This window comes from Benincasa hispida, chromosome 12 (genome assembly GCF_009727055.1).
Source record: "Benincasa hispida cultivar B227 chromosome 12, ASM972705v1, whole genome shotgun sequence".
Taxonomy (NCBI): Eukaryota; Viridiplantae; Streptophyta; class Magnoliopsida; order Cucurbitales; family Cucurbitaceae; genus Benincasa; species Benincasa hispida.
This window is the reverse complement of record NC_052360.1, coordinates 54,920,382-54,942,133: the sequence shown is the minus strand read 5'-3', so window position 1 is coordinate 54,942,133 and position 21,752 is coordinate 54,920,382. Positions and strand designations below refer to the sequence as shown.

The following is a 21,752-nucleotide window of genomic DNA, read 5'->3' as shown; positions in this document are numbered from 1 at the left end:
GAGAATTCTACGATGGTCTTGTTTCAACAAGATTACGAATCTATTTACAATTCCAAAGAGTTTTGGGAAACAAACACGTGAGGAAGAAGCATTTGATTTGATTTTTTATTGGTTCAGTCAAAACCAATTTTGTCCACTTTTTTTAATATCAATCCCTTACATTCCCATTTTTGAATACATGATACAAGTCTATCGATTTCAACAAACATTTTAAACGAGAAGAGGGAGGGGGAAGAATGAGAAGATTAAGTAATAAAATGTACGGTTATACACATTGATTATAAGTTGGTCAAACAAGACTCTACTATGAACCCCTTCCAAGCCCGTAAACTGGACTACATTCGATTACATTGTTAAAGCTAGATCTTACTCAATCTTCCCGACCTGCAATCTCCAATCCATTACCTGCATAGAAATGGATTATTTACAAACTGATTGAAAGCCTAAACATACAAGTACTAATCACCACTCATCAGTCAGCAATCAGACTCCAAAGAAACAAAATTTCTATATCAAGAATGCTGGAAGAACAGATCTCATCAAAAGATGAAGGCTGACAGCACGAGTCCGGTACGAGAAAAAGGGATTTTAATCATACATACACACACACACAAGAAAAAAAAAAAAATCGGTTTGGCAGAAACTTACCATCTGGATCAAAGAAGAAGACTTGCTTTACCTTCCCATTTGGTAGGGTCTTCTCAAAAGTCTGAATGCCCTTTTCCTGCAGCAAAATAGAATTTAGTCAAGACAAATCGAATATATTTGGACTGTAAAGCATGTAAAGGCAAGTGCGAACTTTCTATAAACTGTGAGAAAATATTTTCAAAGAATTGTTCCTACACACAAATTTATAAACCAAAGAAATTCGAACTTTCATTGTTTTTTACTTCTCTCTGTACTCTCTACATATTGATTTCAACAAGTCACTTTAATTTGAATTCTCAAACAGACTCCAACAGATTCAATTAGATTGAATTCTTAAGTTACATTAGTAATTTAGCATCCAATAGTGGACCAATCCCATTTAGTTCGTCAAAGAAGATTTCAGAGAGCTGTAGTGATTACTGATTACTTACTTCCTAACAGACTCGAGTCTTAGTGAGGATATGAACCAAAATTCTCCCCAATTAGCAAATTACAGAGCCAGACATCACAAATCAATTCTTCATGTGAATCATACGGTTCATTACGTAATCCCGGATTAATGTATAATTATACTTGCTATAAGCAAACCCAAAAGTATAATCAAATATGTAGAGAGAGCAAAAAACTCGAATGGTTTTCAAAGTTTGGATAATTTGTAAATTTACCTTGAGAGCATGAACAACAGAGTCGAAATTGGAACTGGAAACAGAGAAACAGATATGGTGACCTCGCGGAAGATGGCTAGGGTCAGCAACGGGTGACGTGGCGCTCCATGGACCTTCGGGAAGCTTGGATTTAGGGTCTCTCTCGATGAGGTGAAGTTGAAAAGCAGAAGGAAGATTTAGCCAAATAACCTTGAGTTCACCGAAATTTGGACTCTCGATTTCTTCGAATCCAAACATCTGCACCACCAAATAACAACCGCCATGAACAAAGCTGTTGTCAATGGAAGAAAAGAAGGTAGATGAAGATAGAAATTATAGACCTCTTTGTAGAATTGAGAAAGGCGATGAATATCCGACGATTCTCTAGCTATGTGGGCGAGAGAAGCTGCTTTCACTACTGGAACTGCCATTTTCCTCCTGAATAAGAACTCTACCGATTTCGATGCTTTGTCGGAGATCCTCCAGTTTATATCTTGTAGAAATTCATCGATAATAACGAATACGACGTGGAAGATATTTATGCGAGAAAAATGGTCGATTTTGACTCAAACTTTTTTCTTTAAAATCTACTCATTTTTAACATTTTCTCCAACCTTATACTTTAGGGGGAGAGACTTACCCGTAAAAAGATAATTTTATCCCGAAATAAATGTCATTCAATTGTCTTGAATAAGAAACCACCTAACTCACATATCTTAAAATAGAAACTTCAATTTTCAGTTTCACATTTTGTTTTCAATATTAAAAATGTTTTACGTGAGGTGGAAGTCCCAGTTTCAAAGGAATAATCATTTTTAGAGGGTTCCAACTTCAAAGGAAATTTTTTTGAATAATCATTTTTAGAGGGTTCCAAGTTCAGAGGAAATTTCTTTCCTTTTTCAAGAGTTCCAAAAGATATGTATGTTGAAAAGTAGTTTTTTTTCTTTTTTCTGAAAGTCATGAAAATGGAGCCAAAAAAATTACTTTGTAAAGAAAGTTTTTAGTAAGGAACGAAATTCTTACTTCTTTTTTACTTGTATATATTATAAAGGAGTATTGTTACGTGTTAGGAGAAAAAGTGGAGAGAAAATTGAAAAATAAAAAGTGTTGGAACATGAGTGAATGTGGGAAAGTTATCACTAGTGTTTTGTGATTTGTCTCGTGAAGTTCAAAGCAGATGTCTCGTGAAGATGACTCTGTTTAACTTTACGAGACAACTCTTTTGTTCAACTTTTGTCTCGTGTAGTTGAACCAATTGAGCTGTCTCATAAAGTTGACTAGGTCAACTTTCTCGTGAAGTGACCAAGTCAACTTTCTTGTGAAGTTATGGGGTCAAACTCATCCTTATTGAATGATACCCTAGACCCTAACAGATTAAAATAAATTACATTCAGTCTATCATCCACAACCTCCCTCAGAAGTAGGTGATGTATCAGTTGTTCATTGAGGGAGAGATACTATCTAAGATGGGTCTGAATATGGTTTGCCTAATCACGTCTAACTGGACCCTCGTTAACTTCATCCGGATCACTATATAGGTCTTAACCAGATGAGAACACGAAGATAACGAAGCCTTAAAGTATCTTGTCGGCTCGATCCTTGGCTCCATAATAATTACCTATACGTGCCACAAAACATGGTACAATGTTAAAATCCCTATTGAAAGAAAATACCCTTAAGAAGGACAAACTTTTTCATGAGAAAAAAGCCAAGGAGCCATCACCAAAAGACAAATCTCATGAAGGTTGTAAAAAAGTTTGAGTTGTACTCTCTGTGGTTTGTCTCATGAAGTTGAGTTGATTTATGTCTTTTATCTCGTGAAGTTACTTCTCAAGACAAACTTACATCATTATAAGACGAATGATAGAGAGCTTTTGAGCTATTTCAAAAACTTCCCACTATTGTGAATACTTCACGAGACAAATATTCGCAAAAATTGCATGAGATATTTGTCTCATGAAGTTCAATACACGAAAAAAATACGAAATCAAACCTAGACGAACATATAGCCTTTATCCCATATATTTTACAGGTTCTTTTAAGTTCATCAAAGTTTAAAGGATGATAAAAAAAGGGTTTTGGGTTTTTCATTACACATTCCTATCAGAAATCACACACTCCCCCCTATAAACAATAGGATCGATACATTTGAAAAGAAAAAAAATGGGAAAAGATACTGTCAAAATCTGAATTGGGCGAAGGGGTAATAGAAGATGAAAGATGGGTTTTTTTTACAAAGGTAGGGGAATCTTTGCGAGAAGAGAGTCCAACAATGGTGAAGAAAACTCAACAAGAAGAAGAAGAATAAAAAACCCTAACTTCCATTGGAAGATGAAGAGATTTCCACGGGAAGATGAGATTTGATTTAACATTTTGAACTGACTATTTATTGATGGGCAAAATTGTCTTTTTACGTGGTGGGTCCTTCCACTTAAAGTCTAAAACATCGAAAAAAAGGGTTTAAAAAATAGATTTTAAAGATGAGGTTACTTTTGAATGAGGAAAAAGTTTTTTGGTCAAAACCAACAATTTTCCTTTATCCGATTACACCATGTCATTCTTAATTTTATTAGGAAAAAAATTAAATTGAAAAGTTGAACCCAAACGTTATTTATTGGTTTGTTTCTAAGCGGTTGTTGATAACCAATTAATTTAACTATTGGTTATCAACAAATTTGATAACCAATTAATTTAAGAAAAAAAAACAAATTTGTTTGGTAAGGATGCAACAAAAAAACTCAAAAATCAAAAAATCAAACCAATAAAAAACAATTCAATGGTTTAGTTTGGTTTTTTATTATAAAATTGTACATGTTGATCTATATTTGAAGAAAACTAAAAAGTATTGGTTCAGATCAGTTTTTTATTTGAAAAACATTCAAAACCAAACCAAACCAAACCGAGGGTATATATATACCCTTACAAATAACCTCTAACGTTTGGTATCTTCTTGTATTTAATTATTATGGTGCATACATTTATGTTGTTTAGGAAAAAAAAAAACTAATTATTATGATGCTGGTATGTTTTTTTTTAATTTAAAAATGTGTTAAAAAAACAAAAATGTCAAATTTCAATCTAGAAAAAAAGGAAAAGACCCAATTCTAATTTAAATTAGCAAAAAGAATCAATTCAAACATAAAAGAAATAAAAATAAAAATAAAAAATTTGAAAAAAATGCCAAAAACCAAGAACCAAACTTATAGTAAGCCAAACCAAATAAAACCAATCCATTGGTTTTGTTCTTTATTGAACATTGGTTTGGATCATTTCTTTAAAAAATCATTGGTTTGATTTGGTTCTTGGTTAGCCCCAAAACTGAACCGACTATCATCCTATTGTTTGGTATCTAATTGAGTTTTTTTTTTTTTTTTTTAATTTTAAAAATGTTCAAATATGAAATTTCAAAAACAAGAAATAATCATTTTTAAAAACTATTTTTCGTTTTTGAAAAACGACAGATTATAGATTAACTAAAACTTAGTGGTCATTCTCCTCTGCACGACACTTCTCATTGTCCACTTTTATCTGGTTGGAGCCCCATTTGCTGCAATTTGTTCACATTTATTTATTTTTCATTTTATTATAATAGTGTTCACTTTTTTTTTAATGAAATTAAATGGTAAATATTGCCATCGTTTCAAAAAGAAAATGGTAAATGTTGATGCCAAATTTTGGCCAACGAAAAACACACCTGACCTCCACGTGATAACAATAGTAAATTTGTAAAATAGAGAAGAAAGGACCTACAAAACAAAGAAAAATGGCTCCGATGCTTAAGTTAGTAAGTGAACTAGAAAGAGAAGAAGTCAGAAGTTCTTAGATATCTCATATGAAACGATAATGATGTATTTATAGAGGATTTGATATAGAGTTTATTTTAGTCCAACTTAGATTAGGATATAGATTTCCTAATCCCAAACAAGATAGGTTATCTCTCAAGCTAAATGGGTCTATGCGTGCATTTGGCATGCCCTATTCATCAAATTATGAGGCTTGGCCTCATTGTGGCTCATCCTTGGTTGAGGCCAAGGCGAGAAGGTTGCTTTGACTGTTGAGCCAACCTCGAAGGCTCGGCCTTGGTTGGGTCGAGGCCGACTAAGCCCAACTTATTCCCTGCCCTTTTTTTTTTAATCTCTTCTTACTTCTTCTGATGCTTTTGCCCTTGATTCTAAAATCCACCTGTAACATTAGCCCACACTCTCAAGTTAGAGTTTATAGTCTTTCTAGCTATTCGCCACAGGTTTCAATTATAAGAACTTATCTTGAGATTACAATCTCTCATTCGATTTCCATGCTACCCTATTGCAAAACCTAATTTGGACTTTCCGAGATTGTTGAGCCTATCAAACTAAACCCTTTTGAGGTCCAATAGATTTTTCAATGTGCTTCTCCATCTCATGAAAAAGTTATTCGCTAGATTTGTCAATGTGCTTCTTCTATTGCCGCTTAGAATCGTTCAAGGTTATTTCTTACCATTTGCCACTGCCTACCGTTTGAAGTTTAATGCTACTCAAAGTCGCTCCCTATTACCATTCACAACCAATTTTCTTTGCCTACTTGAAGTTGAGATGCATTTGTCATTGCCATTGTCACTTAGAGCTGCCACCATTCGTAGTTGCATGTCATCGTTGTTCGAAGTCCCTGCCATGCGTAGCCATATGCCATCATTGTTTGGAGTCATTTCAGGTTACTAAGATAATCTAACAGGTCAAGGGGAGTGCCTGATTTCTCGTTTGGCAAGGGTGAACCTCGACCCTAGCCAAGGTCGAGCGTCTTCTTTTGGCAATATTCCAGGCTTAAAATGATTTCTTGAGCTGAGGTATGCGAAAATTTGTCCTGTCGGGCATTTGGCAAGGGTTAGCCTCGGCCTTGGTCAAGATCGAGTGTTTTCTGTTTGCTATATTCCAAGCCTAAAATGATCTCTTGGGCTAGAGTATGTGTAAAGCATACCTCATTAAGTATTTGGCAAGAGTTGACCATGGCCAAACATGTTGGCTTGGGCCAGGCCTAAGGAAACCCCCTTTCTCTAGGCTTATTTGTGTTCTTAGTTGCCACTCTCAGCCCGTATCATGCTTCATCTTGACTTTGTTGTTCTTATTTACACTAGATGTCAATTGTACCCTTCGGTCTAAAATCACCCATAACATAAGCCTACACTCTTGAGGTCTCAAGATTTGGCCATTTGTAGTTATGGGTTAAACATTATACCCCGCATTTGGGAGTATTTCTTCTAGCTTATACTCCTTCGTGATCTTGTCAATCGACTCGACCTCGACCCTAACAGGCAGCCTTAATCTCGGTCTGAACCTCAACCTTGGAAACTTAGGGTTCACAAAACCTCCTAGAAGTTAGGATGATATTGGGATCTTTAACCCTTATGTGCTTAGGGTTGGCATCGACCTCAGTCTTGACGATCTTCCATAGTACGCATTGTTGGGGTTGATTTCGTAAAGTCTTGTATCCTATAGTTTGTAAACAGTTTGTACGAACGCTTGTATTGTTTAATATATGATATTTACTTCACATCTAGGTTTTGCGCAATTGCATGTTTTATTTGCTTTACCATAAACCAATAAACATAAAATCCCTGGTTATCTGTATGTAACTTAAGCATGTATGTGGTGACATACAAGTGGATCATGTCTTGAGTGATAACCAAAATATCTATAGTATATGGATATAGAAGGGAAACCTTATCTTGGTAACATTACGGATGCGACCCGCTTTGTGGAATGGTCACAAATGTTGTGACTTGTCACAGATGATCTGATCCTGATCATTCGTGTAGGGGACATGCGAGCAGAGGCATCTTATACAAAGAGTTTTTATAAGACCTGACCACGAAGTGTTAACTTCTCGTTATATAACACCGTTCATGACAGAGACTTCACTTCACTAGGATGACCATAGGTAACATGACCTCAATCCTGAGTGAGTTGGGAACTCCTGCCATTGACGGCGGTCCTTTGATTTGTATGGGTGCGAGTGGCCAGGTCGCCAATTCAAACCTACCATTTTAGGGATTAGTCTAATTTGGGAGCTAGGAACTCAGCTACACAAGATGGAATTCACTCTTTCCCCGAAGTAGGGGCAAGTAGATAGACAGCTCTCTTAAGGGCTGATTCTAGGGAGTGAACGATGTGACACCACACACCTTCTCTTGGCCCGAGAGGTATTCACACATAGTTGGACTATGTTGTATTGTTCATTAGAGGAATCAGTGGTACTTAAAGAGTGAGATGCAACTACAGGGGCAAAACAGTAAATTGGCCCAGTTGTACTTACGAGCATCTGTGAAGGGTCATCGTACTCATGATTGGTTATATCCGATGGACACAAAAATATATCTGTGGTAAGAAGAGTTCAGTTGTTGGTCTTTAGTGGAATGCCTGACAGTTAACGGATGGTGGATCTCGTGACCAAAGAGTTTAGTCAGCTATTCACATAATGTTGAAGCTTCAAGCCACAGGTCCATTACGTCCCCTGGGTAGCTTGGATAAAGTCGAGAATCAGTGTTTGGGTCAGTTTGAAATGTTCAAATTGACAAGATGGAGTTCGATTATATATGATATAATTGGACTGGTTAATTATATATGATATAATTGACTAAATGTATGAGATACATTATTATGGAGGAAATTAGATATAATATGATTTATATCAAGTAAGCAGAAATTACTCTAGTTGATATGTGATATCAAATTATAGGGTAAGAATATAATATGATTATATTTATTAATTATTAAATTGGTTAATTATATGATAATTGGCCTAAAACTTCTCTCGGTCATGCGTTAGTGGGAGAATCCGAAGTCGGTTATTGTAACCGAAGAATAAAATGAAAATTTGTTTCATTTTGCAAAAGTTTTGAAAATTGGCAATCGGTGTGAAAACGTAACGATCGCCTAGCTTGAAAGACTATGTGATAGTTGCTCATCGCCTAAACGATCGCACACCAGTGCTTAAACGATCACACACTTGTCCCTAAACGATCGCTTAGCTTTCCTAAACGATCGCATAGTGTGTCGTGTTTTCTAAACGATCGTCTACCATTTATTAAACGATCGCTTAGTAAAACCTACACGATCGTGTAACTTCTTCTAAACGATAAGCACATAACTATACGATAGCTATTTCTCTCCCACTGCTTATCGTCTACACGATTTTTTTTTCTCTGACCTCTACCAAACTTACCAAAGACCACACTTTGAATTCTCACTCCGAGAATACCAAGGGCTCCATTTGGTGGTGTCGTCCCCGCTGCTTTCTTGTTTGTGACTGTTCGTGTTGCTGCCGTTCATGTAGACGATCGTGCTGCTGCAGCCGACTGGTTTTCTGGGCGATAGAGTTCGCATAGAGGTCTTCCGCTGCGTCTGAGTTCAACGTTTGAAGAGGGTCTTCAACTAGTATGAGAACTCTTTCCCTTGTATTTTATTGTTCGAAGCATGTCGTTAATTAGTGTTAATTTGCATAACTATCTGTTGGAATGTATGTGTTGTATTTCGGTCATGATGAAATCTAAAAGATCTGAACGCACTTATGGATGCTCTTCGTTAAGAGTTCTTTCAATTGGTATCAGAGCCAGGTTAGCATAATCCTGCATTATTTTTCGGAGAGCTTTCTACACTTTGTTAGTAATGAGATTCTTAACAAAGTGAAATATAACCTTACAACTTTCCTTAACAAGTTACAAACCTATCAATCTTTACTGAAAAGTAAGGAGAGGAAAAAGGGTGAGGCAAATGTTGCTTCGTCTTCCAGGACGTTCTATAGAGGTTCGACCTCAGGAACGAAGTCTGCACCTTCTACTTCTAACTCTGCAAAAGGGAAGAAGAAGAAGGGTAGTAAGGGAAAAGGGAAGGCACCTGCTAACCCACCACTTGTCGCCCCAAGGAGGCGTCTATTGGTTGAAAAGGGAAAGTGTTTCCACTGTAATCAGGATGAACATTGGAAGAGAAACTGTCCTCACTATCTGAAAGAGAGGAAGGCCGCCAAGGCTGATAAAGGTAAATATGATTTACTAGTTCTTGAAACTTGTTTAGTGGATAATGATGATTTTTCCTGGATAATTGATTCGGGCGCCGCTAATCACATTTGTTCTTTTTTTCAAGGGATTAGATCCTGGCGATAGCTGAAAGCTGGTGAGATGACGATGCGAGTAGGCACTGAGCATGTCGTCTCAGCTGTGGCAGTGAAAGGGCTCAAGTTAGCTTTACAGAATAGGTTTCTAGTTTTGAATGATGTATATATTGTTCCTGAATTTAAGAGGAACCTCATTTCTGTAAAGTGTTTATTGCAATGTAAATACACTATCTCTTTTAATGTGGATAAAGCGTTTATTCATAAAGATGGTGTTATTATTTGTACTGCAAATTTGGAATCTAATTTATATGTGCTAAGGTCGTTAGCCATTAATTCCCTCCATAACACAGAATTGTTTAAAACTGTTGTAACTCAAACCAAACGTCAATGTATTTCTCCAAAAAAAAAAAAATGCCCATCTTTGGCATCTTTGTTTAGGGTACATTAATCTCAATAGGATTGAGAGATTGGTGAAGAATGGACTTCTAAGTGAGTTAGAAGAAAATTCTTTACCAGTGTGCGAAACTTGTCTTGAAGGTAAAATGACTAAACAACCTTTTACTGGAAAAGGTTATAGAGCCAAGGAGCCTCTTGAGTTAGTACATTCTGACCTTTGTGGTCCTATGAATGTGTGAGCCCGCGGTGACTATAAGTATTTTATTAGTTTTTCTGATGATTACTCCAGGTAAGGGTATGTTTATCTTATGCAAAGAAAGTTTAAATCCTTTGAAAAGTTCAAAGAGTTCAAGGCTGAAGTTGAAAACGCATTGGATAGACTGATTAAAACACTTTGATCGGATCGAGGTGGAGAGTTTTTGGACTCGGCAGTCCAGGACTATTTAATAGAACATCAAATTGTTTCCTAATTCTCCGCACCGAGTACACCTCAACAAAATGGTGTAGCGAAGAGGAGAAATAGGACCTTGTTGGACATGGTTTGCTCGATGAGGAGTTACACTTCCTTACCGGAGTCATTTTGGGGTTTCGTAGTGGAGACTGCAGTATACATACTCAACTGTGTTCCCTCCAAGAATGTTGCGAGAACACCTCTGGAGTTGTGGAACGGGCATAAAGCTAGTTTACATCACTTCCGCATTTGGGGTTGCCCTGCACATGTGCTTGAGGCTAATCCCAAGAAGTTGGAACCACGGTTGAGGTTATGCCTCTTTGTAGGCTACTCCAAAGGTACACGGGGGGGTTATTTTTACGATCCAACGAAAAATAGGGTGTTTGTTTCAAAGAACACTACTTTCCTGGAGGAGGATCATATAAGGGGAGCAAAGTCCACGAAGTAAAGTCGTGTTGTGTGAGCTTTCCAATGAAACTACTGAAACTTCAACAAGAGTTGTTGAAGAGCTTACTACATCGACAAGAGTTGTTGATGGGAGTTTATCTAGTAGGTCGGTTCCACCTCAAGAGTTGAGGAAAACTCGACGTAGTGTAAAGGTCGCGAACCCCCTCGTTCGCTATCTCAATTTCACGAAAATCCTTGCTATAGGTAGATGGCAACTTTTTGAGGACCATTGTCTTATCAGAAGGCAATGAAGAATGTAGACCGGGATGAATGGGTCAAGGCCATGGATCTCGAGATGGATTCGACGTACTTCAACTCAGTATCTACCAGAAATGATCATTATCAATCACCAACAACTCTATAAACACATCTATCTGAAGGAATCCTAAGGTCCACTACAGGAGTGGGGATCGGTCCCAAAAATATTTTCATAGAATAGAAAATTTTATAGAACCAAAATTATGCATCACAACATAAATTAATTTACAACATGGCATTGAAAAGAAAGGAAGAAAGGTTAGAACTGTGACTTATCCTTGAAGAACAGTTCTTCACGAAAGCCTCCTCTCCAGATAAAATGATCACGAACAATTACGATCCAAGATGGTCACCACCACAGTTCTTCACGAAAGCCTCCTCTACATAACTCTCGAGAATTCTCGAGAGTTATGTAGGCTCTGAGATTTTGGAAGAGAGGGAAAGTGAATTTTTTAGAGGAAAAAAGAATCAACATGATGTCTTTGAGAAAATTACAGAAGATCTATCTTTTGTATCAACCTAAAAGAGAAAAAGAAAAACACTTGTATGCCAACCACCACACACATACGTATGAAGTTGAGAGAATAGCAGGTAGGAAGTTACAACTCTCTCCCTGTCTCTTATACACATCTAGATGTGTATAAGAGACAGGTTATGTCTTATATAATTAATTCCCTTTATTAATTTGAACAATTCAAATTAATAAAAAATTAATTCTCATTAATCCTTGTTGAGCTATAGGGGATCTTATGGACTTGTAGATTCTAGCTCCAATGGTACTTGAATAATTAATTAAACTCCTTTAATTAAATTATCCAAAATCCATTAACTGTTAGTCACTCCACTAAAGATCGACAGCTGCACTCTTCGCACTAGATATATTTTCATGTCTATTGGATATAACCATTCAACAATGTGATGATCTTTCCAAATTGTTCGTAAGTACAGTTGGGCCAAAATTATTGTTTTGCCCTTATAGTTACATTTAACTCCTTAAGTACCACTGATCCCTCTAATGAACAATAAGTCATAGTCCAACTATGTCCAAACCCCTCTCGGACCAAGAGAGGGTGGTGCCACATTATTCAAGCCCCAAAATCAGCCCTTAAGGGAGTAATTTATTACTCACTCTGACATTGAGGAATGAGTGAATTCCATCTTGTGTAGCTGTGTTCCCAACTCCCCCAATCAGATAAATCTCCAAAATGGTAAGCTTATTGAGTCGACAATCTGGCCTTTCTTACGCATACAAATCAAAGGACCGCCTTCATAGGTAGGAGTTCACAATTCACTTAGGATTCAGGTCATGTCATCTATGGTCATCCTAGTGAAATGTAAGTCTCAATTATGAACGGTATTATATAATGAGACTAGTCATTTTGTGGCCCGGTCTTATACAAACTTCTTTGTATAGAATACCCTCGCTCACATGTCTCCATATGAATGATTAGGATCAAATCATTTATAGCACTTTACAACAATTACAACATCTACAAAGCAGGTCGTATTCGTAGTGTTACCAGGATAAGGTACCCAACCTCTTATCCATCTACTATAGACCATTTAGGTTATTACTTAAACATGATCCACCTGTATGTCTCTACATACATGTTTAAGCTACAGAAGATAACCTTGGATGTTAGCTTATTGGTTTGTGGGTTAATGCTACTAAATGTCAAATAAAACATCTCATATTTTATTAAATACATAAATTATTTGTACATTACAATTAATTACAATTAAAAACTACAAGATCCATGAGATTTAGGGTATCAATCCCAATACTATCAACAAAAAAATTGTAAAAAGAGTAATATTTTAAAACTAAACACAAAACTAGAAATTTAGTTCTTCATAGTTCTTTCAGCAACAACATGCTAAACTAAACTGTTTCTTAGTATAGTTAACTCTATTACTCTTTATCAACCTACTCTCAAAACTAAATGGAAAACTCATTTGTCAGCAAAAAGAAAGTAAAAATTTAGTTCTAGTTAATGATAAAGAATGATAGAATATTTAAAGGGAATCACAAATCCTAACAATACTATCATGGTCTATCACTTATAGACAATGATAGTGGTCCTATTAGTGATAGAGAGTAATGGAAATCACTGTCTGTCACTATCACCAACTATCAGTGATAGGCAGTGATAGTGATCTATCACTGTCTATTAGTGATATACAACTATCTATAAAAACAAAGTAAGGAACATTATCTACCAACAATTTTCTAAACAAAAAAAATCACACAAGTTCAACAGATAGACATCCGTTCAAGTGATAGTCTTTACCATCTGCATTTGGAAACGATTTTGACGAGAGGAGATTGTGAAGTGTCCAATGACACCTGTGTTTGACCCCACGTTCTAAGGATAGGATCATGGTGGCTCTTGGATGCCATGTGTTAGGCCTCCTCATTGTTGACAAAGTCCATATCATCATTGGTGCCGTATTGATCCAGTTCGTTGGAGTCCATCCATAAAGATGTGGTGAGGGGTTTTAGGTCTATAGGGCCCGAGCAACTAGGGCTTTCATCAAAGGGATAAGGAATTTGAGCGAGGGTAAAGGATAAATGTTTCACTTTCTGGGATTTTTGGGAGTAATTGGAGGGGTTGGGAGATTGTCATAGAAATCATTCCATTTTCTCTTTTTTTAGACTTAGGCTTTTCAGATTTTAATTTTTTTTCCTCCCACTTGATTATTCCCTTTCGATGATAGTTCTTTTTTTCTTACTTGTCATTTATTCAAAAAATTTAGGTTAATCATCAGCTTAACTGAAAGATGAAACCGTTGATTATAATTTCTCTGGAGAGTAAAAAGGAATAAAAAGGAAGAAAATATTGGGTTGTATATCCTAAAACTTGCAGTTTGTAATGTTAAACATTTTCTATTATCAATAAAGATGTTATTGACATTTATTCAATAAAACTATTGTTGAATATGTAAATTGTACTTGTAAAGACTAAATCTAATAAACTAAAGACCCATGGCTATTATATGAATATTTGAACTTTATGTGGAGACATAAGAGTGGATCAAGTTCAGTAAATAGCCAAAACCGTCTATAGTATATGAATAAGGTTGGGTGTCTTATTCTAGTAGCACTATAGGATGCGGCTCACTCTGTAATTGCTACAATTTGTTGTAAAGTGCTACAAATGAAGTGATCCTGATTAGTTCATGTAATGATATGAGGAGCGGGGGCATCCTATACAATAGGTTGACATAAGATCAGACCAAGAAATAAATCCCTTATAATGTTGTTTACTATTTAAGACTGACTGTTTCAAATCGACGACGTAGATAACTCGACCTTAATCTCATGCTAACTATAAATTCCTATTTATTCGGGATTATCCTTAGATTTGCATAGGTGAGGGTTGCTCAATATTGCCAGCTCAATATGCCTCCCATTTTAGGGGTAAGATCGGGTAGATAGCTGGGAACATAGGGTGTAAAATAGAATTCACACCTACCCGATTTAGGGATAGTAGAGAGGTTGTTCTCTTAAGTACTGAATCCAGTTTTGAACAAGGGGCCCCACCCTCTCATTGGTTCGAGAGGGACTCAGTTTAATGATTGGATCACAAACCAATTGTTCATTAGAGGATTAATGGGACTTAAGGAGCAAGATATAATTTTAGGGGTAAAACAGCTTTTAACCTAGCCGTTATTACGAACAACTTATGAAGGGTCGACTTACTGATTATAGTTAAATCAAGTGGACAGAAATATATCTATAGTGAGGAGAGTGCAACTACTGAGCTATAGTGGTGTGTCTCGGTAGTTAACGAACATTGATAAATTCGATTTAAAGAGTCTAACCAATTAATCTCAAATCGTTGGAGCTCATGATCTGTAGGTCCATAAGGTTCCTCTACTAGCTCGTAAATCTTGGATTAGTATATTGAATGAGTTTGAAGCGTTCAAATTCGTTTTGGAAATAAAATTTGAATTGTTCAAATTTTAAAATAAGATTTGAATTTGAATTGTTGAATTTCAAATTAGGGTTTGGTTAATTATATTTGATATAATTAACGTTTAATTTATTGAAATTAAACGTAATTAGAGAGTTTAAAATATTTAAATGATGATTTAAATATTAATTACATGAATAAAATTCATGTATGTTATAGGTGTTTAATTAATTTATATTTGATATTAAATTATTATTTAATTAATTAATCAAATTTGTTTAATTAATTAAAAAAATCAATTTCATATTAAGAAATTCAGTTTAGGAAATTGAATTTTGTTTAAATGAATTAAATTGAAATTTGTTTAATTTAATTAAATTAAAATTGAATTTATTAATTGATTTTTGAAAAAAAAATCAAATAAAAATTGGTAATTGGTTGAGATAGTGGATTTCTCCATGCTTGGATACCTATCCCACTTAGTCAGTGGACCTTGATGTGTAGCATATTGACTTAGTGCTTACATGTATTAGATACATAAAAAGCTTCAATGTATGCTGAAATTCTGAAATTTCTGAAATTTCAAAATAGCTCACTCAAACCCTCTTGCTTCCCTGTCCTAATTTCCTTCAATTCTGAGTTTAAACAAGTAGAATTGAGTGGTTCGGTGGCATCTGAACGTTGAAATGAAAGGTGAAGAAGAAAGTGAAGAACGACAGAAGAAAAAGAAACAAATGAAAGTGAAGAAGAAGTAGCGGCAATGGAAATGTAGAAGAAGAGGAACGTTGGATAGACGAAGGGCACGCGTTTTTTTTCTTTCGTTTTGCATTCGTTTCAATTTTATTAATAATAGTATTAGATGGAATATAATTGTAAAAATATTTTATTTTATTAAAACAATCTAGAACACAGTTACAAACACATATTTTTGGTTTTTAGTTTTTAAACGAAAAACGAAAAATAATTACCAAACATGATTTTTGTTTTTTTCTTTAAAAAAACGGAAAACCATAACTCATCTATTTTCAAAATTTATCCTACAATATATATCTATATTCGAAAGTAAATTCAATTCTAAACTTAAACATTCTTTATAATTTTCAACTTTTTTTTTCATTTTCTTTAAATCCAAACACTAACTTTAATTTTAAAAAGTTATAAAAATATTTTAAAACTCATTCTTTTTTTTTTTTTATCAGGTTTTGCACAAAATTAAGCTCAATCAATAGAAGATCAACAATGGAAATATATGTTTCAAACTCACAAATGTTAACAAAAATCCACCTCAAGTGTTGTTCTAATTGCATACTTCAGTTTTTCTTTTTCTTTTTTTTTAGGATAATAATTATGTTAAAGGGTGATTTTAGGGTTGGGACACAAATTTCAAAAAGAGAAAACAATACGAAGTGTTAATGAAGAGGTAAAATAGTCTCACTACGGTACCGACCAAACTCATGGACCACCTAGACCTAGTCACATTTCATTCAAAGTAGGTTGACTTCTATTTTCTAAAGCATGCTACATCATTATTTTAGTCTAATTAAGTACAGGACCTAGTATGCAACTTTTTCTTTGTATAACATCTCATCCTAACTCTAATTAAAAGAAACAATTTTAGTAATACGATAGTATTAAAAATTTTCTTTGTGAGAAGATTTTAAATATTAAAGTAATACATCAACATTTGATATATCATAAAATGATATATTATTTTATTTTACCGATTATGTACAATTCTTAAATGTTTCTTTTATGACAAATAATGAATGAGTTTATATAAAAACAAGTGACCTTATCCAAATTTATACATCAACAAATGCTATACTTTAGAATTACACTTTTATTCATCGTGATCGTCTACATCGAATTATTCCTCTTATGCAATAGCATTTTTTGGTTGAAAATTTGATTTTATCTAATACATATGTGGTTCTTATTAATACCACTTATTTAAAAGTAATATATTTGTTACATCAAAAAAGTTAGTCAAACGTTGCGACTTCTTTTTTCTATTAGTTAATCCATCGACCATCAATATTGTTAGTATCACGGAACTTGATCGTAAAAAAGAAGCTTAGAACAATCCTTTTTCCTCTAGTTGAAGGCTTTAACGAGTGGGAATTTGGTACAAAATTATCTCTTTTATTGTAATTGTAATGAAGCAAAATATTATCTATTTTTAAAGAATTATTAACCGTATCAAAGAAAAAGACAAAAATAGAACTCACCCAACAGTCTCAATTTATTGGGTTATGATTGATAAGAACATACTTTTAATTATTGGACTAATTGGTGATATACTTGAAGAAAAAATAAAATGAAGGTTTTTGGTATTATATTCAATAAAAGTCTCAAGGGGCTACACGTCTGGTCAACATAAGATGACATTAGTCGATCATGAATCAAATATTTAATTTAATATACGATTCAAACCTTCATATTTCCTTTTTGTTCTTTTAAATAAGAAAAAATTTATTGAGAATGTTTGTAGAATTTTATTTTTTCATAAAACAAAAATTGAAACTTGAAACAATGTAGTAGTGACCTAGAACATGTGACGATCCAAATTTTCATTCAAGAACAATGTTATAGAATTCAGTCTCAATGATTGTTCAAAACATAAAAATTTTCTACTCCAAAAGTAGTTTTGTAATTTTTAAAAGAATAGAAATATTCTTGAAATAAAATATTAAATTCGTAAATATCACGTCCAAAAGATCGTTTGATCTAGGTTTTGAAAATAATGAAGGGCAATAACCTCTGGTTGATGTCACAAACCACTTATCAATATTTTTTTTTCTTTTTAAACAACAAATTCGAGCAAAAAAGTGAGAATGAACGGGAGCACAAGGGAGAAGGAGAAAGAGTCCTAACAAATGAAAACACTGTTATAGTGAATTATTGTAGGTGAGGTATACTAAAAAAAAAAAAATTATAAACAGAGATTTGGGTCATCCATTGGGTATTTTGTGTATAATTGGAAGACATCATGTGGGCACTTTCACATGAAGCAGAATTGATGTCCAAAGACAAATTCATTGAAAAAAGTGGAAGAATGAATTCATGGCCATCAAGAAACACAAAAGAACTTATGCTAGTGAATCTAAATTGGAACATTTGCACTGATTTCATCCCTAACTTTTGAATGCCTTTTGTGCAATAATGGAAAAAGCAATGGCCACAGCCCACAAACATTAATTAATCAGCAAAAGCAAAACAATGTCATTGTCGAACCATGAAAAGAATCAGAACCCAATACAGTCAAATGAGCTTTTTTTTTAAAAAAAAAAAAAAAAAGTTGAAGAAAGTTCAACCAAGTTCTTTAGCATCATGTTCTATGTAAGTTAAAGCTATATTTTGATTCAGCAAGAAGAAGAAAATCAGAACAATCAATTCAACCCAGAAGAAAGTGAACACAAATTTCATTAAAATGCTCAATAAATGGAAAATGGCAACAGAAAGATTCTATTTACTGTACAACTACTAAATGGCCTCCTCTAAAACCCCCATTGTTATCCCCCCACGCACCTTCTCCGGCGTCCTCACTCTTTGGAACCGTCACGATGAGTTTCCCGCCATCGAACGCAGCGGTTGCGAGCTCCGGCAGAGTCGTCTCCGGCAGTCGAAATCTCCACATGTCGATCTCCAGTTCATCTAACGTCGATTCCAGATCCCCAATTTGTCTAACCACAACTTTGATAACCCCAGGATGGATTTGAACCGTATGCGCTCTAAATTCCTCGGTAATTCCATCAGTTTCCGCAACGAATCGGAAGCAATTAGAGTTTTCGACAATCGAAACATCGGCATCGGACCTAAATGGAAGTTCCAAAACCCGGCTGAAAACATGGGGTAACCGCCGTAGTTTCTTAGGGTTTAAACCTAGAAGCGATTGAGCACGAGAGAGGGAGTTGCGACCATTTGAATTGTATTGAACAGTGATATTCTGCCTGTTCGACACTGGATGGATCTTCTTCATGGCGTCGATTGATTCTTCTTCAGACTTCGTTCTTGTCAATGGATGGAAGAAAGAAAGGGGAGAAACCGATATATATATATCTATATACAGCGAAATCAGTGATACTCTGGTGGAGTAAGGAACATCAATTCGGAAACGGAATAAAAATCTTGATCAGATAGATGAAGATTGAAGGAAAAGAAAGATTCATTAAGGAATTGAGATCAGTGGGTTAGCGGATTCAGGTGTAATTTTTGTGGGGAAAATATCGGAGTCGGAAACGGAAACGGAAACAATTTCTGCAAAGAGTGATAAAAGAAATTAAATGAAAGAATTGAAGAACTACAAGAACGTATTGTTAAAGGGAGAATTCTTTCCGCAGAGAATGTTTGCGAGAAGAGGAATTAACAAAGGCTGTTGAAGAAATCACTTTTTCTTCTTGGAGTTGCAGAGTACGAGAGAGAGGAATCACTCGATATTTATATAAAAAATAAAAAGCTTGAGTTTTTATTTTATTTATTTTTTAGGGGGGGAAAAAAACAACCAACAAACATCTCGACTCACTCTCCCATAACTCTTAAACAGGCAGCAAGGGAAAACACAATCTGGTAAAACATATTTAGGATGGGCAGAAAAGTTCACCTCTCGAGAGACGTGACAAACATATACAATACTAACTGATTTTCCAATAAAAAACGTCCTCGATAAGGGTCCCAATTTCAACTAAAGAAACCTCCTAACTATTGAGAAGATTAATGACTTCTAACCAATTAGACTTCACCTCAATGGGAAGGTTGTTACCAGCCACCATTAATCACAAATGAGCCCTCCTAGATCGCTTTGGCTTCCAACAAGTTCACACTCCTACCCTCCAAATGAATTTACAACCACCAAAAATCATCTTACCCGCATGATCACAAACAATCCAACCAAGTCCATCATGGCTGCTCTCCATCGACCAAGCAACATTAGTATTTAGCTTCCATCGTTCAGCCGATAGTGAGGACCAAAACGAGATAAGAGAAGGCATGCTAGAAGAAGCAACAGTGCCTCCATTTGAAACAAACACAATGGTCATCAACATGAAAGATATCTTAATCTAGAGAGAATTAATGTTCAACACCTTGTTCTTGAAGGAGACCCCGTTTTTTGGATTCCATGAGTTCCAAATAATAATTAAAGCACAATCTAGGTCATCTCCAGATCACACACCCCTCAATTAATCTCAATACTTAAAAAGCGTCCATTCTACCTTAGCCAAAATCAAACGAGCTAACATAAGAGGGCAGGAAAAGGTCCCAATGTTTTTTTTTGAAAACTTACATTCCCACATGACATTACATGTTGACTCCAACTGAGATCTACAAAAAAAAAAAAAAAAAAAAACAAAAAAACAAAAACAAAAACAAAAACAAAGGGAGTTAGAAATAATGCATTTAGCTTGCAAATTACAAATGGTGGGAATAAGATCATTAAAAGTTCTCCAATAGAATATTTTGATTTTGGCCTTGCCTCGACACCCCACAAAGGACCCCAGGTCTTTGAAGCCCTTGATACAAAGGAAGAGGGGAGGGAATCAGCTTTCAGCTTAATTCCCGAATGATAAGCATTTTTCATAAAAAAAAAAAAGCCTTTTTTTTTGGAAGCTCAAAAACACCCCATCTTCAATCTCTCTATGCTCAATTAAGATAGAGAGGATGTCAACTGCATCTTGGGGAAGAAACAACTCCCTACTCAGTTTTTCATTATAGAAGCCTATCGAAGAAAGGAGAAACAGAATATTTTTGTTTTTTACTTTATCATGAACCTAAATTGGCTTAAAATTCCCATTGTTAGGGATCCAAAGATCATCTACAATTGAAAAATTAGCACCAATACCCACATGCCACCTCATCCTTTTCACAAAAAGTTCTCTCCTCCCCCAAAATACTTTTCCACGTATAAGAACGATTGTGGCCTAGCTTTGCATTAAGAAAAATATAGCTATAAAATATCTTCCTTTCAATGTTCTCGCCAAAAGGAAATTAAAGTTTTTCATGATTCTCCAACTATGTTTGGCCAGCATTGCTTGGTTAAAGATACGAAAATCACGGATGCCCAATCCTCATCTTTCTTGTTGACACACAATTTTGTCCAACTTCTTCAATGTATTTTCTTCTCATCCTCAGAAGACCCCCACCAAAACTGAATGCACATCAGCTCAATATCCTTGCAATTCCTTTAGGAAACTTGAAACTGTTGGATTTTAAAGCTCGTAGTTTGTAATATCATATTCTTGTTTAATAAAATTGTTATTGAAAATCTTTAGTAAGATTAAATTCTATATTCATGAATCCAATAAACTAAAGATCCGAGGCTATTAAGTTTAAGTTTGAACTTTATGTAGTGACATAAATGTGGATCAAGTTCAAATATATAGCCAAAATGATCTATAGTATATGAATAAGATTGAACGCCTTATTCTAGGGACACTATGGATGCAGCCCATTTTGTAGTTAGTGCAAACGATGTAATCCTAGACCGTTCATGTGGAGACATGAAAGTGAAGGCATCCTATGTAAAGAGTTTACATAAGACTGAACCATGAAATAGTCACTTTTTACGTTCTAAACACCGTTTTATGTATAAAACCGACTATTTCGCTAATTGATGAACTATGTAACTTAATCTTAATCCTGAGCTAACTATGAACTCCTGTTCACTCGGAATTATCCTTAGATCTGCATAGGTGAGGGCAGCTCATTATCGCTGGCCCAATAAGCCTCCCATTTTAGGGGAAGATCAAGTGGATAGCTGGGAACATAGGGTGTAAGATGGAATTCACTCCTACCCGTTATAGGGATAGTAGATAGGTTGTTCCCTTTAGTATTGAATCTAGGTCTTGAACAAGGGGCCCCACCCTCTCCTTGGCCCGAGAGGGGTTCGATTTATAGGTTGGACCATGAGAG

The 21,752-nt window shown here is 35.1% G+C and overlaps 2 protein-coding genes across 2 annotated transcripts; both read right to left on the bottom strand.

Annotated features, from left to right (window-relative positions):
- Positions 1-96: 96 nt before the first annotated feature.
- LOC120068555 lies at positions 97-1,808 on the bottom strand. The gene is made up of 4 exons (XM_039020371.1): positions 1,634-1,808; positions 1,314-1,550; positions 649-724; positions 97-405 (listed from the first exon to the last, which is right to left on the bottom strand). Exons 1-4 carry the CDS (start codon positions 1,721-1,723, stop codon positions 371-373), a joined length of 438 nt encoding a protein of 145 aa, XP_038876299.1. The 5' UTR covers positions 1,724-1,808; the 3' UTR covers positions 97-370.
- A 16,414-nt stretch (positions 1,809-18,222) lies between these two features.
- On the bottom strand, positions 18,223-20,712 carry LOC120092632. Its single transcript, XM_039050778.1, has one exon. It carries the CDS (start codon positions 18,823-18,825, stop codon positions 18,316-18,318), a length of 510 nt encoding a protein of 169 aa, XP_038906706.1. The 5' UTR covers positions 18,826-20,712; the 3' UTR covers positions 18,223-18,315.
- Between the last annotated feature and the right edge of the window lie 1,040 nt (positions 20,713-21,752).

Excerpts from the sequence above, each read along its gene's own strand:
- LOC120068555 (XM_039020371.1), bottom strand. The coding sequence starts at position 1,723 with ATGGCAGTTCCAGTAGTGAAAGCAGCTTCTCTCGCCCACATAGCTAGA. Across the intron at positions 1,551-1,633 it reads TTTCTCAATTCTACAAAGAG|ATGTTTGGATTCGAAGAAAT; the intron begins GTCTATAATTTC and ends TTGGTGGTGCAG. Across the intron at positions 406-648 it reads CTTCTTCTTTGATCCAGATG|GTAATGGATTGGAGATTGCA; the intron begins GTAAGTTTCTGC and ends ATTTCTATGCAG.
- LOC120092632 (XM_039050778.1), bottom strand. The coding sequence starts at position 18,825 with ATGAAGAAGATCCATCCAGTGTCGAACAGGCAGAATATCACTGTTCAA.